General features: G+C 47.4%; 1 protein-coding gene across 8 annotated transcripts in view; it reads left to right on the top strand.

The window, feature by feature from the left end:
• Positions 1-16,254, top strand: part of ARHGEF37 (Rho guanine nucleotide exchange factor 37) — a 69,467-nt gene extending 53,213 nt beyond the window's left edge. For 5 of the 8 annotated variants that reach the window (XM_049708202.1, XM_049708205.1, XM_004280364.3 and 2 more), the window contains 8 exons: positions 748-878; positions 1,545-1,649; positions 3,852-3,962; positions 4,627-4,956; positions 7,996-8,124; positions 10,936-11,131; positions 12,724-12,881; positions 15,592-16,254. In XM_049708202.1, the coding sequence (XP_049564159.1) occupies positions 748-878; positions 1,545-1,649; positions 3,852-3,962; positions 4,627-4,956; positions 7,996-8,124; positions 10,936-11,131; positions 12,724-12,881; positions 15,592-15,801 (1,370 nt within the window). In that variant the 3' untranslated portion in view covers positions 15,802-16,254. Of the gene's footprint in view, positions 1-747; positions 879-1,544; positions 1,650-3,851; positions 3,963-4,626; positions 4,957-7,995; positions 8,125-10,935; positions 11,132-12,608; positions 12,882-15,591 lie in introns of those variants that run through there. The other 3 variants (XR_007476565.1, XM_049708206.1, XM_049708207.1) reach the window with 3 other exon arrangements.
• Positions 16,255-22,383: the final 6,129 nt, after the last annotated feature.

Genomic DNA, 22,383 nt, shown 5'->3' with positions numbered 1-22,383 from the left:
GTGCCCTTCTTTGAACCTGTCACTGTGGCAGGGGATGGGGGGATTATGTGAATTGGCTTATAACAGTCAGCACCCACCCCTTGAACTAAAGTGGAATCAATCTTATCTAAACCACATGTCTGCTATACTAAGCAGAAATGAATACTGGGGAGGCAAAGAGCTGTGTATTTATCAGGGGTGAGGGTAAGAGGAGAAAGTGGGGAGGTTGCTGCCTCTGAAGTTGTTAAAACAGAAAGGTCTGGAAAGTGAAGCAGTGTCCCAAGTAGATGAAAAACTCAGTTGCACAACTCAGACCGTATAGTAATGATAATTTAGCTAATGTTTACGAAAGGCTAACTATGACATGTTTTTTTCACTCATTATCTTGTTTGATCCTTACGATAGCCCTGAGGTTGGCAATGTTAGCCCCATTTCACAGTTGGGTAAAATGAGAGCTTAAGTCATTTGCTCCAGACCTATCATCTTATGTGATCTCCTAGCAATCCTGTGAGGTGGCTAGCCTCATTTACAGATGAGGAAACTGAGGCCTAAGAAGTCAAGCAGGCAGGAAGCTCTTCAGTCAGGGTGCTCACATCAGAGTGAGGGCTCTGAGCCCTGCGCGTTTCCTCCGAGATTCACCATTCTAATGGGTGTGACTCTGACATTTGAGAAGAGGGCCCAAGAGATGCCTTGCCAGGTATGTCAGGGGCTCTTGCTTTCCCGGGTCAGCTCTGGTTCCTGTGCCCTCCTTCTCTTCTGTTGGTGCAGCCTCCAAGTACACCAAGGTGGAGCATCTGAGCCTCCGGGAGCGACTGGCCCGCATCAATATGCACACCCTTTCCAAGAAGACCACCCGGCTGGGCCAGCTGCTGAAGCAGGAGGCGGGGCTCGTACCCAAGGTGAGCACGGACAGGAGGAAGGGTGGTATCCCAGCCATCCCAAGGGGCAAGACTGTGCAGTGCGGGGTCTTAGACTCCTTTCGGAGATGAGGAAACTGAGGCTGAGGGAGTGAACTTCCAGCATGCGTAGCCAGGACGAGGCAGAGTAGGCACTGCCACTTGATTCTGGAGAACCAGGGTGGGGCTTTCTCCTCTGCATCTTGTGCTGCTCTTTCTCTGGGGTCTCTTGATACAGATAGGAGATGTCTGGGTCTTGGCAAGGAACCAGCCTTGAATAGGTACTAGTAGCAGCTCAGGTGGATTGAGTACTTACTCTGGACCAGGCATTAATGGATCCACACAATGAAGTAAGTTCATACTATTCCCATATTGCAGATGAGGAAACAGGCTCAAAGAGAGTAAAACACTTAGACGTCTAAGTTCACACAACCAGGAAGCAAGTGAACCAGGACTCACGGGCTCTTGTGTCTGATTCCATTGTCTGAATACAGAACCACCAAGCTGTACTTACTGCCTCTAACTGTCCCACTCAGTTTTGGGGCTGGAGGAACTGGCTCTGAGGGGTGGGTCTGTGGAAAGGTGGTCCCTGGTAAGGACTTGGGAAATGGGTGTACACTGGCCCCACGTGGATGTTCTCGGCCCTCATAAGCATAACTTTACTCTCAGACAGAAGACAAGGAATTTGATGACTTAGAAGAGAGTTTCCACTGGGTGTCGCTGTGTGTGACTGAGCTGAAGAACAATGTGGCTGCGTACCTGCATAATTTGGAGGTGAGGATCCTGTGGTTAATAATGGGTAGGGTGGGGCGGGGCTGGGATCCCTGGGCAGGAGTCTTGCAGGGCCCATTGAACAAGCTGACAAAGACACCAACTTCAGGAACCAAATGGAAGAGGTCATACAGTTGCTGGCTGGAGGCCAGAAGAGTGGCCGTTCGCAAGCACTCCTCAGCCCACAGGTCATCTGACTGGGGCACCTTCTGAGTTCATTGAGTTCTCAGCGGGGCCGTGTTCTCACTGGGTAGGGTCAGAATTCACTGGAATCAGAGCCCTCTGGAGGGAGAGCAGGGGTGACAAACACAGGTGCTCAAAGGGACCTGGCAGGTAATATTGTTGACTGAAGTGTGCAGGTGTATAAGGCCTATTGTCTATTTATGAGACTTTTTTGGTAGAGTTCAGTATGTAGTAATAGTTGGAGTGTGAATGACCAAATAAATGCATGAATGGATAAAATGAAAGGGGTGAGGTATTCCTTGGCTCACAGGAGTTGTTACTGTGCGGGAATGTGGACCCAGTGCTGCCAGTTCTTCTGACTTTAAGGAAGAAGAAAACTGGAAATTCAGACCTTTAGGTGAAATCTCACCATGTGTTCATGTGAGCAGCTAATTAACTAAGAATTTAAATATTATGTGGGCCCAAGAAAATATATTTCTGCAAACCACATTCAGCCCACAGGGACACTAGTTTACATTCCCATCCAGCACATCACTTTCCTTTCACCAAAATTCCCCCTTCATTCTTGTCATGGATGCTGACTCATTCCATCCACTCTGTCCCTTTTGCATGGTTTTGTTCTCAATCACGTCCATTTGCACAAACCAGCTCAGTCAGACGATAACAGACTCTTTGGATAATAGGATTTGGAGTGGCATTATTGAAAGTATGTAGAAGGAGGGAGGTTGTAGTTCTACGTTCCTCACTGTGGGGCACGTTCCCTGCTTGTTCCTGCTCCATCTTGGGCCCCCCAGAGGAAATATCTGGACAGCACAGTGAGGCAGAAGAGGAAGGCCCTCAGAGAAAGAATGGAGGGGCCCTGAAAGAGAGAAACCAGAGGCCCATGAGAGACACATCTGGCTTTGCAGAGTAGAACAGATATTTGGAAGCATTAAGGCTGTATTTCCGTAAATGCAGGACTCACACGACGGATACAGTGTTGACATGGAATCCCACAGTGAGAAAATGACTCTCTCTTTTAATCCTCAGAGTCCAGGAAAAGCCTCTTTTTCTGACATGTCTTAAATAAACAGGCAGAACAAGTCTCCGGCTGGAAACCTTCATCAGGCCATCACGCCCAGACAGAACTTAATAGCATTGTTTTTATAGCAGTTATTCTTACATGCTTATTTATGGCAATTATTACTGGCTTTCCCTTTATGGGAGTATCATAAGGTGGTTTTTTTTTTTTGGCCGTGGCATGCGGCTTGCAGGATCTTAGTTTCCCGACCAGGGATTGAACCCAGGCCCCTGGCAGTGAAAGCATGAAGTCCTAACCACTGAACCACCAGGTAATTCCCCATAAGGTGGTTTTTTTTAATGCATTGATTTAAATAGGGATGCTAGGTTGATTTAAGGAAAAATATTTTTTTTGAATTTTATTTTATTTTTTTATACAGCAGGTTCTTATTAGTTATCTATTTTATACATATTAGCGTATACATGTCAATCCCAATCTCCCAATTCATCACACCACCACCCCCACCACTTTCCCCCCTTGGTGTCCATACGTTTGTTCTCTACATCTATGTCTCTGTTTCTGCCCTGCAAACTGGTTCATCTGTACCATTTTTCTAGGTTCCACATATATGTTAATATACGATATTTGTTTTTCTCTTTCTGACTTACTTCACTCTGTATGACAGTCTCTGGATCCATCCACGTCTCTACAAATGACCCAATTTCGTTTAAGGAAAAATATTAATAGAACTTGAGGAACATGGACATGGGAAAAAAAATCACAAAGGAGATATGTAAATGTGTGAAGTTGAGGCAGCACTGAATAGGGAGAAAGATGTTGGCTCAGTCTAAGGAGGAACTTTCTAATCACCTAAGTTGTGCAAGGATAGAATAGGCTGTGTGCAGACACAGGGAGGGTGTGCAGACAGCCTGGGCACTTCTTCCGGTCTGTGGTGGAGGGGGATTCAGGTGTGAGATGGTGACGACGGGACATAATTGGCTCTCTCATTTGATCCCATCTAGGCTTTCCTCCGCTTCCGGCCCCAGGAATACGATCTGGACATCCCTGGGGGGCCTGTGGTGCAGTACTGTTACCTGGCAAGAGACCTGCAGCTCCAGGCCTTCCCTGAGTTTGTGAGCGGAACTTCTCCTTTCTTTTTTTAGGCAGGTGGCAGAGCCTATAAGAATAATATTTAGAAGCCAGGCCTTTTCCACAACTGTCACATCCATAACAGTCCGGGGTAGTCAGCAGGGCAGAGATTATTATTAGTGCATTTTCCTGATGAAAATAGCCCCAGCTAGTGTTTACTGACCCTTGTTATCTGCCAAGCACTGTGCTAAACTCTACATTCTTTCCCTCATTTAATCCTCACAACACAGCTTACAGGGTAGATACTATCAATAGCTCCATTCTGCAGATGAGAGCTTGAGGCTCAGAGAGGGTGACCTCCCAGGTTATTCAGATGGTCAATGGCAAGGATCTGTGCCCCAAGAACTATGCTTTTGACCACCATTCCATACAAAATTTTTCAGCATCTGTGCACAGTAACCGTATTAAGAAGTGACATATATATTGAATACTTATTCTGTGCTAGGCACTCTGCTTGTTACATACATTGTCCCTATTTTTCAGATGGGCACATTGAGGCCCAGAAAGGTTGGATGTCGTGCTAGAGGTCACAGCTGGTCAGTGAGGGTGGGACTGGAGCCCAGTCCTGCCACATCCAAAGCCCCTTCTCCCTGTGCCCCGCCCTCTGCCACCTCCTTCCTCAACTCCCAAGTTCACCTCTCCCCACAGAAGCAGCGGCTGGAAGCCCTGGTGTGGCAGCCATTGTGCAGCCTGGCCAAAGCCTTGGCCGGCCCTCAGAATCTGATCAAGAAGCGTCTGGACAAACTACTGGACTTTGAGAGGGTGGAAGAGAAGCTGTTGGAGGTGGGCAGCATGACCTATGAGGAAGAGGCAGCCCGGCACATGTACGAGGCACTCAACTCCCTGCTAGTGGCTGAGCTCCCACAGTTTAAGCAGCTGGCTGTGCGGTGGCTGGGCCAGATCCTGTGCACATTTGTGACCCTCCAGAGGGACCTTGCAAAGCAAGTGCTGCAGAGAGCAGAGGGCAGTTTGGCCCAGGTAAGGCCTCTGGGACTGGGGTGCGCCTGGGGTATAGCCAGGCAGGGCCTGGTCGCCCCTTCAGCCAGCTGTTTGCAGGGGCTGGTCTGGGCCTTCCAACAGGTGCTTAGGAGGAGGTTGTGGGGACCTTCTGGATCTCTCTTATGCCTGTTCTCCCTCCATTAATAGAGTCAAATCATGAAAGCAAGGGTGGAACTGGGACTCCAGGCCACTCTCAGGCTCTGGGACTCAGAAGCACAGGAGACTCTGCTGGGAAAATACAGGCCTTGGGGCCACTCCCTGGAGTGTATTAGAAGTAGGTAACAGACGAGACTTCCCTGATGGTGCAGTCGTTAAGAATCTGCCTGCCAATGCAGGGGACACGGGTTCAAGCCCTGGTCCAGGAGGATACCACATGCCGCGGAGCAACTAAGCCCGTGTGCTACAACTACTGAGCTTGCGCTCTAGAGCCTGTGAGCCACAATTGCTGAGCCCACGTGCCACAACTACTGAAGCCTGTGCGCTTGGAGCCCGTGCTCCACAACAAGAGAAGCCACCACAATGAGAAGCCTGCACACTGCAGCGAAGAGTAGCCCCTGCTCGTCGCAACTAGAGAAAGCCTGTGCACAGCAATGGAGACCAAATGCAGCCAAAACAAAACAAAACAAAACAAAACAAAAAGAAGTAGGTAACAGAGAAGACAGGGTCCTTTCTACACAGTCAGGTGTAAATGTCTCAAGCTGTGCTCCTGCCACTGTTACTACTTCTAGCAGCTGCCTCCTTGTGAGCCCTTATGGTACATCTGTTTGGAACACTTTCCATGTATTGTTTCACTTAATCCTCACAATAACCCTACAGAATAGGTATTATTATTATTCTCGTTTCAAAAGGAAGCCAGGGCACAGAGGTTAAGCAGCTTGCCCAAAGGCACACAGCTAATAGCTCAGTTTGAATCCTGGCAGTTCAACTTCAGAGCCTGGGCTCTGAACCATAGCGCCTGACAGCCTGTAAAAGGAGCTGTCTGCTGAAAGCATAAATAGGTCACAAAGAGGTTTAGACAAATCTCCAAGTGCAAACTTTGATTTTAGAATTTTGAAGATTGGGTTGGTATAGGAAAGAAATCTCTCTCTGATATCAACATCAGAGCTTAATGGCCTGTGGATCTAAGCTCTGGAGAAATTTCGGTACTGCTCATACCGCATGCTGTCTCCTGTGCTTCATGTGCCCCAGCTCAGCTTTCCCCATCCAATCTGTTGCATAAAAATTCCTCTAAAATTTGCCACCCACCCCCATCACTACCTTTACAGCCCATAGTCCCCCTCTGCATCTGCAGCCTCCACTTCCAGTGCACCACTTCTGAGTGTGACCACGGTCCCTTTGCACAGACTCCTTCAGCCTGGAATGTCCCTCCCTGTTGCCCCCATGCCTTTCGCAGTGCCTGGCCTATGGTGGGGCCTGCCCAAATATGTGACGAATGAATCTCTCCATGAAGCTCTCAGAATCCCCCTCCTCCAGGTGGGAGAACCCACCTTCCCATCCTCTGTACCCCAGCAGCCCTTAGGATGTGCTTCTGCTAAGCACTTATCAGAGCCTGCCTCCTGCTGGCCTGATGGATGAAGCCAGTTCCCCTCATTGAGCTTTTCTTCTTTTTGGCCCTCATAGCATTTAGTACAGAGTTCTGTCTCAGACACTCTTTTTGAATTAAGCCTGAACCATCTGCAAAAAGAAGCATTGCTCTTTCCTGAAGGCAGAGGGTAAATTTGATTAGATGATCTTTTCATTCTTCTCTCACCCTCTAGTTTTCTGTCCAGGGGAAGTCAACTTCATAAGAGCAGAAAGAGGGCATTTCTTTTTTTTTTTTTTTTCTTTCTTTTGGGGGATGGGGTGGGGCTGCGCCATGTAGCATGCGGGGTCTTAGTTCCCCAACCAGGGATCGAACCCGTGCCCCCTGCATTGGGAGCACTGAGTCTTAAACTCTGGACCGCCGGGGAAGTCCCAGAAAGAGGACATTTCTTGATTGATCCTGTAATACAGAATCTTAGGGCCTGTCAATGATTGATGCCAGCTTCCTATGTGTGTCGCATGGCCCATTCACCTGGACAGTCCTGTGGAGCCTGGGAAAGGTCCACATGGTAGAACCTCAATCTGTCTTCATCCTGGGGGTAGGGGAAAGGCTCTGAGCTAGAATGAAGCGTGGTGATTTTGGTGACCAGCAGAGAGGACATGTCTCTGTTAGCTGTGGGGCCCTGGTCACTCCTAGGCTGTCTGATGAGAATGCAGGAGATGACCAACAGGGCCAAGGTCCCGGGATGCACCATCATTCAGAGCTCCTCGGGTTCCAAACCAGCTCAGGCATAAAGACCTGTATAACTGGGAGGCCAAGGAGGGGATCAAGCCTCGGGCCCAGCTGCAGTCAGTGTTGCCTAGCTGCAGTCAGTGTTGTCGAAGCTCTGACTTTCACTTCGTCTCCTGGCTGTTTCCCTCTCTGGGTTGGCTTTATTGTCAAGCAGGCCTTTTCTGCAACGTTGGAGAGAGTGGCTCCCAACAGCTCTAAGCGTTTACCTTTACATCTCAGAATCTAAGAGTCACCCTCTCATTCTCAGTCTTCATGTACTAAATCTGATGGGAGTGGGAGTTAGGGATTGACATGTACACACTGCTATATTTAAAATAGATAACCAACAAGGACCTATTGTAAAAAATAAAATGAAAATGAAAAAGTAAAAAATAAATTAAAAAATTAAAAAAAAATCTGATGGGTGGTTTCCAATTGGCCTTGCTCTGCTCCACTGTCTACTCCCTGACCGATCACAGTGCTTAGGAAAAGGGATGCCATGACGGCCAGTCCTGTGGTCAGGCACCAGGAGGGGCAATACCGCTGGACCCCCAGAGAAGGACACTTCCTTAAAGGAAGGTGGGGCAGTAGCCAGACCAAAACAACAGCTGACCAAGACATAAAGGGCCATCCTAACACATCTAGGGCTGGAGTATGGCTGTCAGGGTCTCCCTGTCCCCTCTCTCCCAAGGAGGGCTCTGATGACAGTGTCTGTCCCCACCTAGCTTCCCCACCACCACCTCTCTGATCCAGCCTTCAGGAAGCTGGTGGAGGATGCACTGGGCCAGACCAGTCATCAGCTTCACGCCTTTCAAGAGAACTTCGAGAAAGTGCTGCCACCTCCCACCACACAAGTAAGTGTCCCTCCTTCCCCTGCAAAGACTATCCAGTCCTTCACCTGCCAGTGGAGTGAGGTCAATCCCCTATTTCCTTTCCCTTTTCTTGTCCCAGTGTTCCTCCCCCTCTCCTTTCTCTGTGAGCTGGGGGTGGGGGTCAGGTGGGAATCTCATACACACACACACACACACACACACACACACACACACACGCTCTTCATGGCCAGTAAGCATAAGAGCGCGCACACACACACACACGTGCGCGCGCGCTCTTCATGGCCAGTAAGCATAAGAGCACGCGTGTGTGCGCGCGCACACACACACACACACACACACATGCTCTTCATGACCAGTAAGCATAAGAGCGCGCGTGTGCACACACAGTGCACACACATACGCTCCTCATGGCCAGTAAGCATAAGAGCGCATACACACACACACACACACACATACGCTCTTCATGGCCAGTGAGCATAAGAGTGCATGCACACACACACACACACTGTTCATGGCCAGTAAGCATAAGAGCAGGTCAGGAAGAGGAAAACGCAAACATTTTACTCTTAGGTGAAATTAGACATCATAATGGCTAAGTGGCATTTACAGCCTGAAACTTGGAGCTTCAAATTTTTCTCAAAATTTACTGTTTCCTCACCACCTTCTCATGGAACTGCTTCAAATACCAGCATTCAGGATGAATAAAAAATTTGAATAAGAAGTCATTTAAAATTTCTTTTTGCTGTGGAATTTTTAATTGCAAAAGACAGTATCTCAGCTGCATTGTGGTTTACAAAACTTCGGCCAGCCAAAGTCTTTTTTTTGGTAAAGCATTTCTCTCTAAAATATAACAAAAGGGTATCTTGCAGTCCACTTGAAGAATTCTTCAAGAATGTATAAAATATTGTGTAGTTACTTTTAGTATATTTGAAAAGTAACTGAAGTAGCTGAAGGGAGCACGGGCTCCCAGAGCATCATGAAACCTGGTTTGAGAAAACAAACTGTATTTAGTCACATGTGAGTTGTGAAGTGAAGGGTCAGGAGACAGCTCCAAGATTCCCCAGAAGGGAGAAGGGGCCCCAGAGACACAGGGGGGCAGTAAAGGAGCCCAGCAGAGCTGGACAGATACAGGTGGCCTTTGCACCTGGCCAGAGCACAGAGGACATCAAAGACCATCAGAGGTATATGTGCACTTCAAGTGGGGTGACTCCTCCTGGGGCCACAGCTATCCCCGCTTCCTCGCCCACCCTGAGATGCCCCAGCAGAGGACTCATCAGGGCTGCCGCATGGGCTCTGCAGCTTGGGGAGAGGAAGGGTGCAGAAAATCAAGAAGAGAGCAGCCACTCAGATGAGTCATGGAAACTTCTATCTTTTTCTACTTAAGACAAAATAACATTTTTCTTATTGGAAAAGCAATCCATGCTGATTGCAGAAAAAAAAAAAAGAAGAAGATACAGAAAAAATAAACAAATGGGAACATCATAGTCCTGGTGTGTTGGTAGGAAGAGAGGAAACCCCCCCCCCAGCCCCACCCTCCCCACCTTCTCTCACCCACCCCTGCAACATGCACACACCCTCCTATAAATTCTTGACTTATTTGGCTACGCGTACAGAACCCAGAGGAGTGAGGTGGCCACCCAGGACAGGAGAGTCCCAGTGAGATCTTTACAGGCCTCCCGGTCCCTCCAGGGAGCACTGCTGTTCTCTGCACAGGTAGGAGCAGAGACTTGAGAAAGAAGGCAAACGTTTGCTATTCCATACTCCTGTTAACAGCACCATTCTGAAAAAGAGCTACCCTGTCTCTACACTTCCATTTGAGGGCCTGTTTAGAAAACTGGAGTTCTCCTGGTTCTTGATCCTGATTCAGGAACCTATTGGAGGTAGGGGTAATGGCAGAGTCCATGCCCAAATGTCCCTGAAGGGCACCTCTGCCTACCTGCCTACACCCAGCACCTCTCCACCTGGAAATAATCATATAGACTATGATGAATATATATCTATCCATATATATCTAGCGAGAGAGAATATATAATAAATCTATATCCAACATTTTAAATTTCTTCTTTGTTTTACGAAGAGGGGACCATCGCCTGAGTCCCTTCTTGTTGATACTTTTGCTGGAAACAGTGAATGAAAAAACAAAGGCAGTGCCAGGAGATTTTTGGATGCTCTGAAAATGCACTGAATCATTCTCTTCAACTAGATGGCAATTTCCATCGGGGAAAAACTGTTTCTGCTATGCCATTCACAAGGCTTACCATGCCTTGTACATGGTAGAGAGCTCAATAAATACTTGTGGACTCAAAACGCATGGAATAAAAAACCACATTTTCTTTGTTCACACATGTGTCTACATGTGCTGGCCCTGTGCTGGCTGTTTAAGATGCCAGGCGAGTAAGGCCTGGTGCCCACATGAAGCTCATAGTTTTGCTCATTGGGGTTAAAAGACATGTGTAAGGCATTTTCCTGTGGGACAGCTTAGCTTGATGCTATGGGCAGAATTGAGGCCCCAGTCCTGGAGTTCTGTAATGGAGAGACTCAGAAACTGCCTTAGGAGTTTAGAAAACCCAAGAAGTTTAGACCAGAGAAGGATTTTAGAAGTTAAGTTAGAAGTTTCTTCTGAAATGCCTTTGGATACTAAGAGCATGTGTTTCTCATCTGATCCAGCCATCTATTAGTGAGGAGACGGTTGCCCCGACTGGGATGGACCGATGGGCAGCAGAGGTGGGCTTGGCCCAGGACTCCTAGCTGTCAGCACGTGGGCCAACATTGGCGCCAGCTTTAACACTCCAGCTCCAACACCTGTGCCTGTCTCTGTCCTTTCTCTCCCAGCCACTCCTTCCAGGGGCTAAACACCAGGTGCAGGCTCTCCTGAGCAGGTATGGCCCAGGAAAGCTGTACCAGGTGACAAGCAACATCAGCGGGTCTGGGACTCTGGACCTGACTTTGCCTCGGGGCCACGTCGTAGCCCTCCTTCAGGACAAGGACACCAAAGGCAACAGCAGCCGATGGCTGGTGGACACTGGAGGTATGTGGGACTTCATGGGCACTTCCCCACCCTTTGGGAAAACTGTCCAACAGGAGCCAGTGGGGAGACATAGGCACTCTTGTGGGCAGGGGTCCAAATCCAGGATGGGAATGAACACAGGTGAACATGGAGGGCATGGGGTACAGCCGGCTTAGTGTGGTGCATGATATGCCAAAAAGAGAAATTCACTCTTACATTACAATATCCATTATCAAGCACCTACTGTGTGCTGGGTGCTGTGTAAGGAAGACAAAGATCTGCCTTGGGGACCTCACAGATCATTTGTGTAGACAGAGTTTTGTGGAGAGAACTCAGCATCACTTTGAAGGAATGGAGAAGGGATGGAGATACGCAGAGAAGTGACGTTTAGATCCTGACTGTGTGGACAGAAGTCTGACATCCAGAACAAGGGAGGTGTTATCCTGTTCCCTCTGCGCTGGTCATGACCCTGGTGTGCTGCTCAGATGTAGGGGCCCCAGGAGGGAGCAGGGCAGGAGGCAAGGAGCACCATGAACCCAGGAGGAGAAGGCCCACCAGAGTGTCTTCCACAGAGGGGCATGTGACCCACAAGATGAGGGTTACACAGGATTATTGGGAGGGGATCTGCCGACAGTTTTTCCCCCTTCAGACATTTTATTTTAATTCAGTATTTTAATGTGTATTAGAAAAAATATAACTAGTACAGAAACCCATGATTTTATTCATTATTATATAGTACAACACTAAGTTTTAAAAAGTGAGTTTATTAAAAAAAAATTAAGATGGTACAAATCTGGCAAGAATCATGAAAGGGTAAAGTCCTAACTCAAGTTGAAAAACAGCTGAATGGGGATTAAAACAAGGTCCTTGGGGTCAAGAGGACCGGGTTTGGGCCCCAACTCTGCACTGTACTAACTGCATGATCCTGGAGGAGTTACGGAGCCTCTCTGAGCTCGGTTGGCTCAGCCATACAATGGAGATAACAATACGGACCTCAAGAGTTGATGGAAAGACTAGGTGATCAGATGCTGGTTCTGGCACCAAGCAAGCTCTCAGGAGGTGATGGCCATTCACAGTGACAGCGACCAGAGCACCACTGGAGTAGCTGTTACACGAGAAAGAATTGGGGGCACTTGGAGAAGAGAAAGGCAATTTCTGCCTCCTGGGAAAGGCAGTCCTGCGGTGAGGAAGTGGCCTTGCTTGGAAAGGAGACCAGTGGTGCCAGCACCAGGAAAATAGTCTTCATACCAGTCCGAGGAAGAACTTTTTTTTTTCCGAGGAAGAACTTTTCTCTTTTCCAAGGAAGAACTTTTTTTTTTTTCTGAGGAAGAACTTTTTATCTCTGCCAGAGCTGTTCCAAATGGAGTGGGCTGCCTCCGTGGGGAATGAGCTCGCTGTCACTGGGATGAACAAGCAGAAGCTAGAAAGAGTGAGTGGAGGGTACGGGGTGGGGGGCAGTTTGTGAGGTTCCGAGATAACCTTTTGAGGTCCATTTTAGTGTGAAGAAGCTGTATTGGAGATATTCACATCTGTGAATGGTGGTGACTTCCTCTACCTCTGAAAGGGATGGGCAGTGTGATCCACAGCCAGATAACGTTCTGTGTGTCCTGCAGGACATCGAGGGTACGTGCCAGCTGGGAAACTGGAGCTGTACCACGTGGTCCCCCGTGAGGAGGAGCTCAGAGGGCAGGCGAGGCCTCACAGGGACTCCCAACGTCAGACACCAGAGCCCACCTTGGCCTCTGTCCCTTCTGTCCCAGCAGTGACCCAGGTGAGCCTGGAAGAGGGCGGGTGGGTTCACATCCCCATGGCCATCTGGAGTGGGGCTTTGATTTTCCTCCTGTCCAGAGGGACTACCACCCTGTGAGGCCAGGGCCTCGGTCAGTGGCCACACCAGTGTCCTGGCCAGGGTGGGACCTGGAGAAAGGAGCCTCTCGTCCTTGCCACATCAAGAGCAGGGAGTTAGTCCCTCGCTCCCCATTAGCAGAGCACGTGGGATTATTTCGTTCATTCGTTTGTTCATGCATTTGTTCATTTATTCAGTATTCACCAGGCACTGTGCTAAATAAGAGATGCAGTGATGAGCAGAAGTCAACCTTGGCCCTTGCCTTCCTCAAATTTATAATCTGGGAGGTGGGGAAAACAGCGATTAATAAAATAATCATATAAATAATCACAGTTCTATTAGTGCTAAGTGCCAGAGCCTTAGGTGTGGGAGAGGTTCAGGGAAGGTCTTTCTTAGAAGAATCACGCTTTTGCTCAGATTTGAAGGGTGGTTAGGAAGTAATTGGATAAAGGGTTGTGGATGGGAAGAGCTTCCCAGAAAGCATGCCCAGCGAATGCAAAGGCCCAGCGCCGGGGAGGACAGGGTGAGTGAGGAACTGAGTGGAGCCAGTGGGGCTGGGACGGTGAGAGCGGTGGGCTGGACAGGTGGGTGGGGCTAGCCAGCCGGGCCTGTGGCCTTGGTGAGGGTGTTGGCTTTCCCTTAAAAGCCATGGGAGGAGGGCTTCCCTGGTGGCGCAGTGGTTGAGAGTCCGCCTGCCGATGCAGGGGACACGGGTTCATGCCCACATGCCGCGGAGCGGCTAGGCCCATGAGCCATGGCCGCTGAGCCTGCACTTCGGAGCCTGTGCTCCGCAACGGGAGAGGCCACAACAGGGAGAGGCCCGCGTACCGGAAAAAAAAAAAAAAAAGCCATGGGAAACTTGTACATGCATGTTCGTTGCAGCATTATTCATAACAGCCCCAAAGTGGAAACAACCCATATCCATCAACTGATGAAGGAATAAACAAAATGTGGCACATCCACACAATCAAATATTATTCAGCCACAAGAAAGAATGAAGTGCCGACACATGCTACCACATGTAGCTCGGTAGAGAAGGCCATGTAATGTATGATTCTCTATACGAAATGTCCTGGATAGACAATTGCATAGAGACAGAAAGTAGATCAGTGGTTGGCAGAGGCTGGGGGCAGGGGGAATGGGAAGTGACTGCTAAGTGGTCTAGGGTCTCTTTTTGAGATGATGAAGATGTTCTGGAATTAGATAATGGTGATGGTGGCATAACCTTGCGAACATGTTAAAAACTACTTTATTGTACACTTTGAAAGGGTGAATGTATGCATGTGAATTATATCTCAAAACAAAAAGTGTTGGGAAGGCTTTTCGGGGCAGAAGCTTAGTGGGGTTGCTGTGAGGGCTGATTGAGGTAGTTAGCTGGCTGGCATATGTGAGCCTCAGTAAATGGAGGCTGCACTCACAGTTATAAAGGAGGAGCTTCACAGGTGATGGATGAACAACAGAAAGGACCCAGGCTGAGGGGTGGGAGCCCAGAGGCTTGCAGTGAAGAGCCAGGGGATGCCGCAGGCCAGGGTGGCTAAGGGAGCCTGGAGTGGGCTGCAGGAGGGCTGCATAGAAGCCTGCGGAAGCTGTGATGTACAGCTGTGGCACATGCTGGGAGGACTCTCAGGCCAGTGCCGGGAGCCTTAGCTAGAAGTGGTACACCAGGGCTGCCTCCTGTTGGACATACCCACCCATCAGCAAAGAACCCACAGGGATCCCACCAGAGAGCCTCGCCACCCAACTCAATCCCAGTGGCCGCCAGTGTGGGTAGTGTCCCGGAACACCCGCCCAGGGGCTCATGTGGTGAGCTCAGCTGTCCATCTGCCCAGACACAGCAGCCGCTTCCTCTTTGGTCGTGGGGCTGCTCAGTGGGACTCACGTGGGGTCATCCCAGTTCCCCCTTGCCCCTGATTGTTCCTGAGCCTTGGCACACAGTAATAAAAGTCATGGTAAAAATAGCGAAAGCAGCCTGCATTTGTTGAGCCCTTACTATGTGCCAGGCACAGGCATCCATTCATTAAATTCCCACAATTACCTGGAGGGAAGGATATCATTACTTCCATTTCACAGATGATGAGAATGAGGCCCAGGGAGGTGAAATATCAGCCTAACAAATGCCCTCTCCTCCAATTTTTTTTTTTTTTGCCTTTCAACAAAGTCACCTAACCTCCTTCCTGTCTCTGCTCCAAGCTGGGAAACTGGCCTGGGCAGATGACACCCTTTGATCTGAGGAGGGTTGTGGGGAAGGGATGCTGCATCCCCTGCTCAGTGAGATGGCAGCAGTGGACTGAGAGCACCCCTTCTGAGGTCAGACAGGCCAGCTTCACTCCTCTGTGATTTTGAATAAGTTCCTTGACTTCTCTGAGTCTCAATTTCCTTATCTGAAAAATGGGGCAAACAGAATTAGAGAACTGTGAAAATCAAAACCAGGCAAAGAGCCTGCCACATAGTAGCTATTAGTGGGAGTAGCGGAAGTAGCTGATGGCTTTGGATAAAGGATGTATTTGGGAGGCAATGACTGCTCAGCGATGGGAACTGAGTCGGGTGGGAGGGAAGAGGATAAACAGCTTCTCTAGGTCAGGTTTGTCTGTCCTCCCACCCTGACCATTTCTGTGTCGCTCCCCGTGTGTTTCAGGTGGTGGCAGTGTACCCCTTTGTGGCCAGAAGCAGCCATGAAGTGAGTCTGCAGGCAGGCCAGCAGGTGACTGTCCTGGAGGCCCAGGACAAGAAGGGGAACCCAGAATGGAGCCTTGTGGAAGTGAACGGACAGAGGGGCTATGTGCCTTCCAGCTTCCTGGCCAGGGCCCCAGGTCCAGCTCTGTGGGGCTGGAGTCTGCCCTCTTAGGGTGCCCTCCTTGGAGCCCATGTTCCAAGAGGCTTAGAGGCTGTGACCCTGGGAGGGAAAAGAAGCAAAGAGAAGGTGGGGGTGGATGGGGAAATCAGGCCAGGGTGGGGTGAAGGGCACCCAGAAGGCAGCCAGAAGAGGTAGGTGGGCCTTGCAGAGTGCCTGGCGTGGGTGAACATGAAAGGCTCCAACCAGGACGGCTCATTATGTCTGCATGAAGAGGGCGTTCCAATCTGAGTCACAACACCTGGGATGGCAGGTCACAGCTGATTGGCCAGGACTTGCTTATGGCCAATCTTACCTGTGCCCCGTCTGGTCCTGCCCATGGGAGTGGGTCACCCAGGTGAGCTTTACCTGTGTGCTGTGTGGTTTCATGGAGGCACACTGGAGAGTCCAGAACCACCTGACCTGGAAGTTCACTTCCTTCCTGTGGTATAAAGAGATACAACAGCCGACCAGTCAGCTTTTATTTCTCCACGCTGGGAGCTGAGTTATCTTGGGCAATGAACCCCTGGGAGCCCTCTCTAGCAGGGTAATGAGGGCTTGTCGGGGCAGTGGAGAGGTTCCCAGGAGACTTTTGGCTGGGCCAGGGAGTAGGTGTGAGCAAGTCATGATTCTGGAATGTGTTAAGGCAAATGCAGAGGCTGCTCCAGGGAAGAGGGGATTTTTGAGGGTGTGTTAGGTGGGGTGTGTGAGGCTGTTAGCAGCAGTTGTACACTGCTGCTGTGTTCTCTGGATTAGGAGACAGAGGGGTATGCAAGTCATAGAGGAAACTATGTTAAGCAGGTAACTAAAGGCCTGGTGGGTGGGTAATGACTTGGTTTCCTGTTTCTGGAAGAAGGGGAGCCAGTGGAACCCCCAGTGGTTTCAGGAGGCTGCTGAGGGCTTGGAGGCAACAGTGGAGGTGATGTCAGTTGGCTGTGGCCCCTCAGACATAGGACACAACCTCAGTTTTCCCATCTATAAAGACCTAACTCATAGGCTTGTGGTGAGAATGACATGATGCTAAGGATGTGGAAGCTCCTTGCAAGTCATGAAGTGTGATATAAATGTAAATTGCAGGATGTCTAGGAAGTGGTCTCAGGATGGCCCCAGCCATCGGCTGGCCGCTCGCCATGCCCATGGCCATGATGGACATTATTAATCACTGCAGCATCCTTTCCCATAAACCCAGGATCCCTCCCAACGCTGCAATCTAGGTAACCAAACTCTTGAACTTGGTGAGATCAAACTTACTGTCATCCCTTTCTAGAACTTAGAAATTGAAGCCCCTCAAAACAGTTCCTTTTCAAGGAAGACTGACCGCTGGGGCGAATTTGGGTGCAGCCGCTATTGGATCATCATCTCTAGGTTGTAACTTGGGGCTCACATAAATTGCAAGATTCACAGGAGAGGGAAAAGGTGATCCATTGTAACTTTTAAAACAAATTACAGATCGTTTAAAAATATATTACAGAGAGGGCAGAGTCAAGATGGTGTACTAGGAGGACGCGGAATTCGCGTCTCCTCACAACTAGGGCACCTACCGGGCACCAGTGGGCAACCACGGACATCTAAGGGGATGGGAGGAACCTACAGTGACCGGGTAGGACGTGGGGCATGGGGGGAGTGAAGGGGGAGGAGAAGTGGAGGCTGGAGGGGACTGGCGCCCCTGAGGGGCAGCTGGGGGAGGGGAAGGGATCCCATGCCCAAAGAGGGAAATTGGGGAACCATTGGGAGGGCAGAGGATCAAAAGGGAGCATGGCCAGGTTTCCCCTACCCACTTAGGCCCCCAGGAACCTGCTGAGATTCTGGGCCTGATCCTCTGCCCACGGAGGACCCCTCCAGCCACGTGGGTCCTGAGGGAGTGGGAGAGAGGAAAGGGGGAGAAAAAGGCCGAACCTCCAGGACCAGCACCCCTGAGGGGTGGCTGAGGGAGGGGAGGAGTTCCTACACCCAACGGGACCCACCCATGGTTAGGGGTCGAGCGGCGACGGGGGAGACCCTGGGGGAGATGGTGGGGTAGGGGCGCGAAGGGACGGAAGGGAACGTGGTCAGTTGGAGCCCTGTTGGGCTCCCGGGCCTAATCCTCTGCCCTTGGAGCCTCCCTCCTGCCGTGCAAAGCCTGAGCCCTGGCCCTACAACCCACCCAGGGCCCTACCTCTACACTCAGAGACCCCGTCCAACACGCTGGGCCTAAACCCCACCCACACACCCTCACTCAGGGCCCTACCCCCAAACTCCAGAACTACACATTCCAGAGGCCCCCCTTTCCACGTGCTGCCTCTCCCCTCTGCGCAGGTCCTAAGCAGAGGCCCCGCCCCATGCTTGAACGTTGCCCCCCTACCTGCCTAGGTCCCACCCCACCCTAAACCCCGCCCCTACCTAAGTTCCACCCCCGCCTAAACTCCGCCCCCATAGCCAAGGCTTTTTTTTTTTTTCCTCTTTTAGATTGGGGTTCTGTTTTACCTTGTTGATTCATTATTTTTCCTAATATATTTTTTATCTTTCTAATTTTATTTTGTTTTTTATTCTTTGATCTTGTACTATGCCTTTTTTTCTTTCTTCTTTTTTTTTTACTGCACCATGAAGCTTGTGGGATCTTGGTTCCCAGGCCGGAAGTCGGGCCTGAGCTCCTGTGGTGGGAGCTCTGAGTCCAAACCGCTGGACTAACAGAGAACCTCAGACCCCAGGGAATATCAATTGGAGTGAGGCCTCCTGGAGGACCTCATCTCAGCACCAAGACCTAGCTCTATCCAACTGCCTGCAAACTCCAGTGCTGGACGTCTCAGGCCAAACAACCAGTAAGGCAGGAACAGAGCACCACCCATCAAAAAAGAAAAAAAAATGAAACAACAAAAAAATATGTTACAGATGAAGGAGGAAGGTAAAAACCTACAAGACCAAATAAATGGAGATGAAATAGGCAACCTACCTGAAAACGAATTCAGAGTAATGATAATAAAGATGATCTAAAATCTTGGAAAAAGAATGCAGAAAATACAAAAAGCATTTAACAAGGATCTAGAAGAACTAAAGAGCAAATAAACAGTGATGAACAACACAGTTACTGAAATTAAAAATACTCTAGAAGGAATCAATTGCAGAATAACTGAAGCAGAAGAACGGATAAGTGAGCTGGAAGATAAAATGGTGGAAATAACTGCCAGGGAGCAGAATAAAGAAAAAAGAATGGAAAGAATTGAGGACAGTCTCAGAGACCTCTGGGACAACATTAAATGCACCAACATTCGAATTACAGGGGTCCCAGAAGAAGAAGAGAAAAAAGAAAGGGTCTGAGAAAATATTTGAAGAGATTATAGTCGAAAACTTCCCTAACATGGGACAGGAAATAGTCAATCAAGTCCAAGAAGCACAGAGCATCTCATACAGGATAAACCCAAAGAGAAACACTCCAAGACACATATTAATCAAACTATCAAAAATTAAATACAAAGAAAAAATCTTAAAAGCAGCAAGAACAACAACAAAGCAACAAATAACATACAAGGGAATCCCTATAATGTTAATGGATGATTTTTCAGCAGAAACTCTGCAAGCCAGAAGGGAGTGGCGGGACATATTTAAAGTGATGAAAAGGAAAAACCTACAACCAAGATTACCCAGCAAGGATCTCATTCAGATTCGATGGAGAAATTAAAACCTTTACAGATAAGCAAAAATTAAGAGAATTCAGCATCACCAAAGCAGCTTTACAACAAATGCTAAAGGAACTTCTCTAGGCAGGAAACACAAGACAAGGAAAAGACCTACAAAAACAAACCCAAAACAATTAAGAAAATGGTAACAGGAACATACATATCGATAATTACCTTAAATGTAACTGGATTAAATGCTCCAACCAAAAGACATAGACTGGCTTAATGGATACAAAAACAAGATCTGTACATATGCTGTCTACAAGAGACCCACTTCAGACCTAGGGACACATACAGACTGGAAGTGAGGGGATGGAAAAAGATACTCCATGCAAATGGAAATCAAAGGTAAGCTGGAGTAGCAATTCTCATATCAGAAAATATAAACTTTAAAGAGTATTACAAGAGACAAAGAAGGATACTACATAATGATCAAGGGATCAACCCAAGAAGAAGATATAACAATTGTAAATATTTATGCACCCAGCCTAGGAGCACCTCAATACATAAGGCAAATGCTAACAGCCATAAAAGGGGAAATCGACAGTAACACAATCATAGTAGGGGACTTTCTAACACCCCACTTTCACCAATGGACAGATCATCCAAAATGAAAATAAATAAGGAAACACAAGCTTTAAATGACACATTAAACAAGATGGACTTAATCTATATTTATAGGACATTATATCCAAAAACAACAGAATACACTTTCTTCTCAAGTGCTCATGGAACATTCTCCAGGATAGATCATATCTTGGGTCACAAATCAAGCCTTGGTAAATTTAAGAAAATGGAAATTGTATCAAGTATCTTTTCCAACCACAACACTATGAGACTAGATACCAATTACAAGAAAGAAACTGTACAAAATACAAACACATGGAGGATAAACAATACACTACTAAATAACCAAGAGATCACTGAAGAAATCAAAGAGGAAATCAAAAAATACCTAGAAAAAATGACAATGAAAACACGATGACCCAAAACCTATGGGATGCAGCAAAAAAGTTCTAAGAGGGAAGTTTATAGCAATACAATCCTACCTCAAGAAACAAGAAAAATCTCAAACAACCTAACCTTACACCTAAAGCAATTAGAGAAAGAAGAATGAAAAAACCCCAAAGTTAACAGAAGGAAAGAAATCATAAATATCAGATCAGAAATAAATGAAAAAGAAATGAAGGAAACAATAGCAAAGATCAATAAACCTAAAAGGTGGTTCTTTGAGAAGATAAACAAAATTGATAAACCATTAGCCAGACTCATCAAGAAAAAAAGGGAGAAGACTCAAATCAACAGAATTAGAAATGAAAAAGGAGAAGTAATAACTGACACTGAAGAAATACAAAGGATCATGAGAGATATTACTACAAGCAACTATACGCCAATAAAATGGACAGCCTGGAAGAAATGGACAAATTCTTAGGAAAGCACAACCTTCTGAGACTGAACCAGGAAGAAAGAGGAAATATAAACAAACCAATCACAAGCACTGAAATTGAAACTGTGATGAAAAATCTTCCAACAAACAGAAGTCCAGGACCAGATGGCTTCACAGGTGAATTCTATCAAACATTTAGAGAAGAGCTAACACCTATCCTTCTCAAACTCTTCCAAAATATAGCAGAGGGAAGAACACTCCCAAACTTATTCTACAAGGCCACCATCACCCTGATACCCAAACCAGACAAAGATGTCACAAAAAAAGAAAACTACAGGCCAATATCTCTGATGAACATAGATGCAAAAATTCTCAATAAAATACTAGCAAACAGAACCAAACAGCACATGAAAAGGATCATGCACTAAGATTAAGTGGGGTTTATCCCAGGAATGCAAGGATTCTTCAATATATGCAAATCAATCAATGTGATACACCATATTAACACATTGAAGGAGAAAAACCATATGATCATCTCAATAGATGCAGAAAAAGCTTTTGGCAAAATTCAACACCCATTTATGATAAAAACTCTCCAGAAAGTAGGTATAGAGGGAACCCACCTCAAGATAATAAAGGCCACATATGACAAACCCACAGCCAACATCGTTCTCAATGGTGAAAAACTGAACCATTTCCTCTAAGATCAGCAAAAAGACAAGGTTGCCCACTGTCACCGCTGTTATTCAACATAGTTTTGGAAGTTTTAGCCACAGCAATTAGAGAAGACAAATATAAAAGGAATCCAAATTGGAAAAGAAGTAAAACTATCCCTGTTTGCAGATGACATGATACTATACATAGAGAATCCTAAAGATGCTAACAGAAAACTACTAGAGCTAATCAATGAATTTTGTAGAGTAGCAGGTGGTTCAAAATTAATGCACAGAAATCTCTTGCATTCCTATACACTAATGATGTGTATAGGAATACAAAATTAATGCACAGAAATCTCTTGCATTCCTATACACTAATGATGAAAAATCTGAAAGCGAAATTAAGGAAACATTCCCATTTGCCATTGCAACAAAAAGAATAAAATTAATGCACAGAAATCCCTTGCATTCCTATACACTAATGATGAAAAATCTGAAAGCGAAATTAAGGAAACATTCCCATTTGCCATTGCAACAAAAAGAATAAAATACCTAGGAGTAAACCTACCTAATGAAACAAAAGACCTGTATGTAGAAAACAATAAGAAACTGATGAAAGAAATTAAAGATCATACAAACAGATGGAGAGATATACCATGTTCTTGGATTGGAAGAATCAACATTGTGAAAATGACTATACTACCCAAAGCAATCTACAGATTCAGTGCAATCCCTATCAAACTACCAATGGCATTTTTCACAGAATTAGAACAAAAAATTTCGCAATTTGTATGGAAACACAAAAGACCTCGAATAGCCAAAACAATCTTGAGAAATAAAAACGGAGCTGGAGGAGTCAGGCTCCCGTACTTCAGACTATATTACAAAGATACAGTAATCA

Source organism: Orcinus orca, chromosome 3 (genome assembly GCF_937001465.1).
Source record: "Orcinus orca chromosome 3, mOrcOrc1.1, whole genome shotgun sequence".
Classification (NCBI taxonomy): Eukaryota; Metazoa; Chordata; class Mammalia; order Artiodactyla; family Delphinidae; genus Orcinus; species Orcinus orca.
The sequence above is the reverse complement of the archived record's forward strand: the minus strand, read 5'-3'. Positions and strand labels throughout refer to the sequence as shown.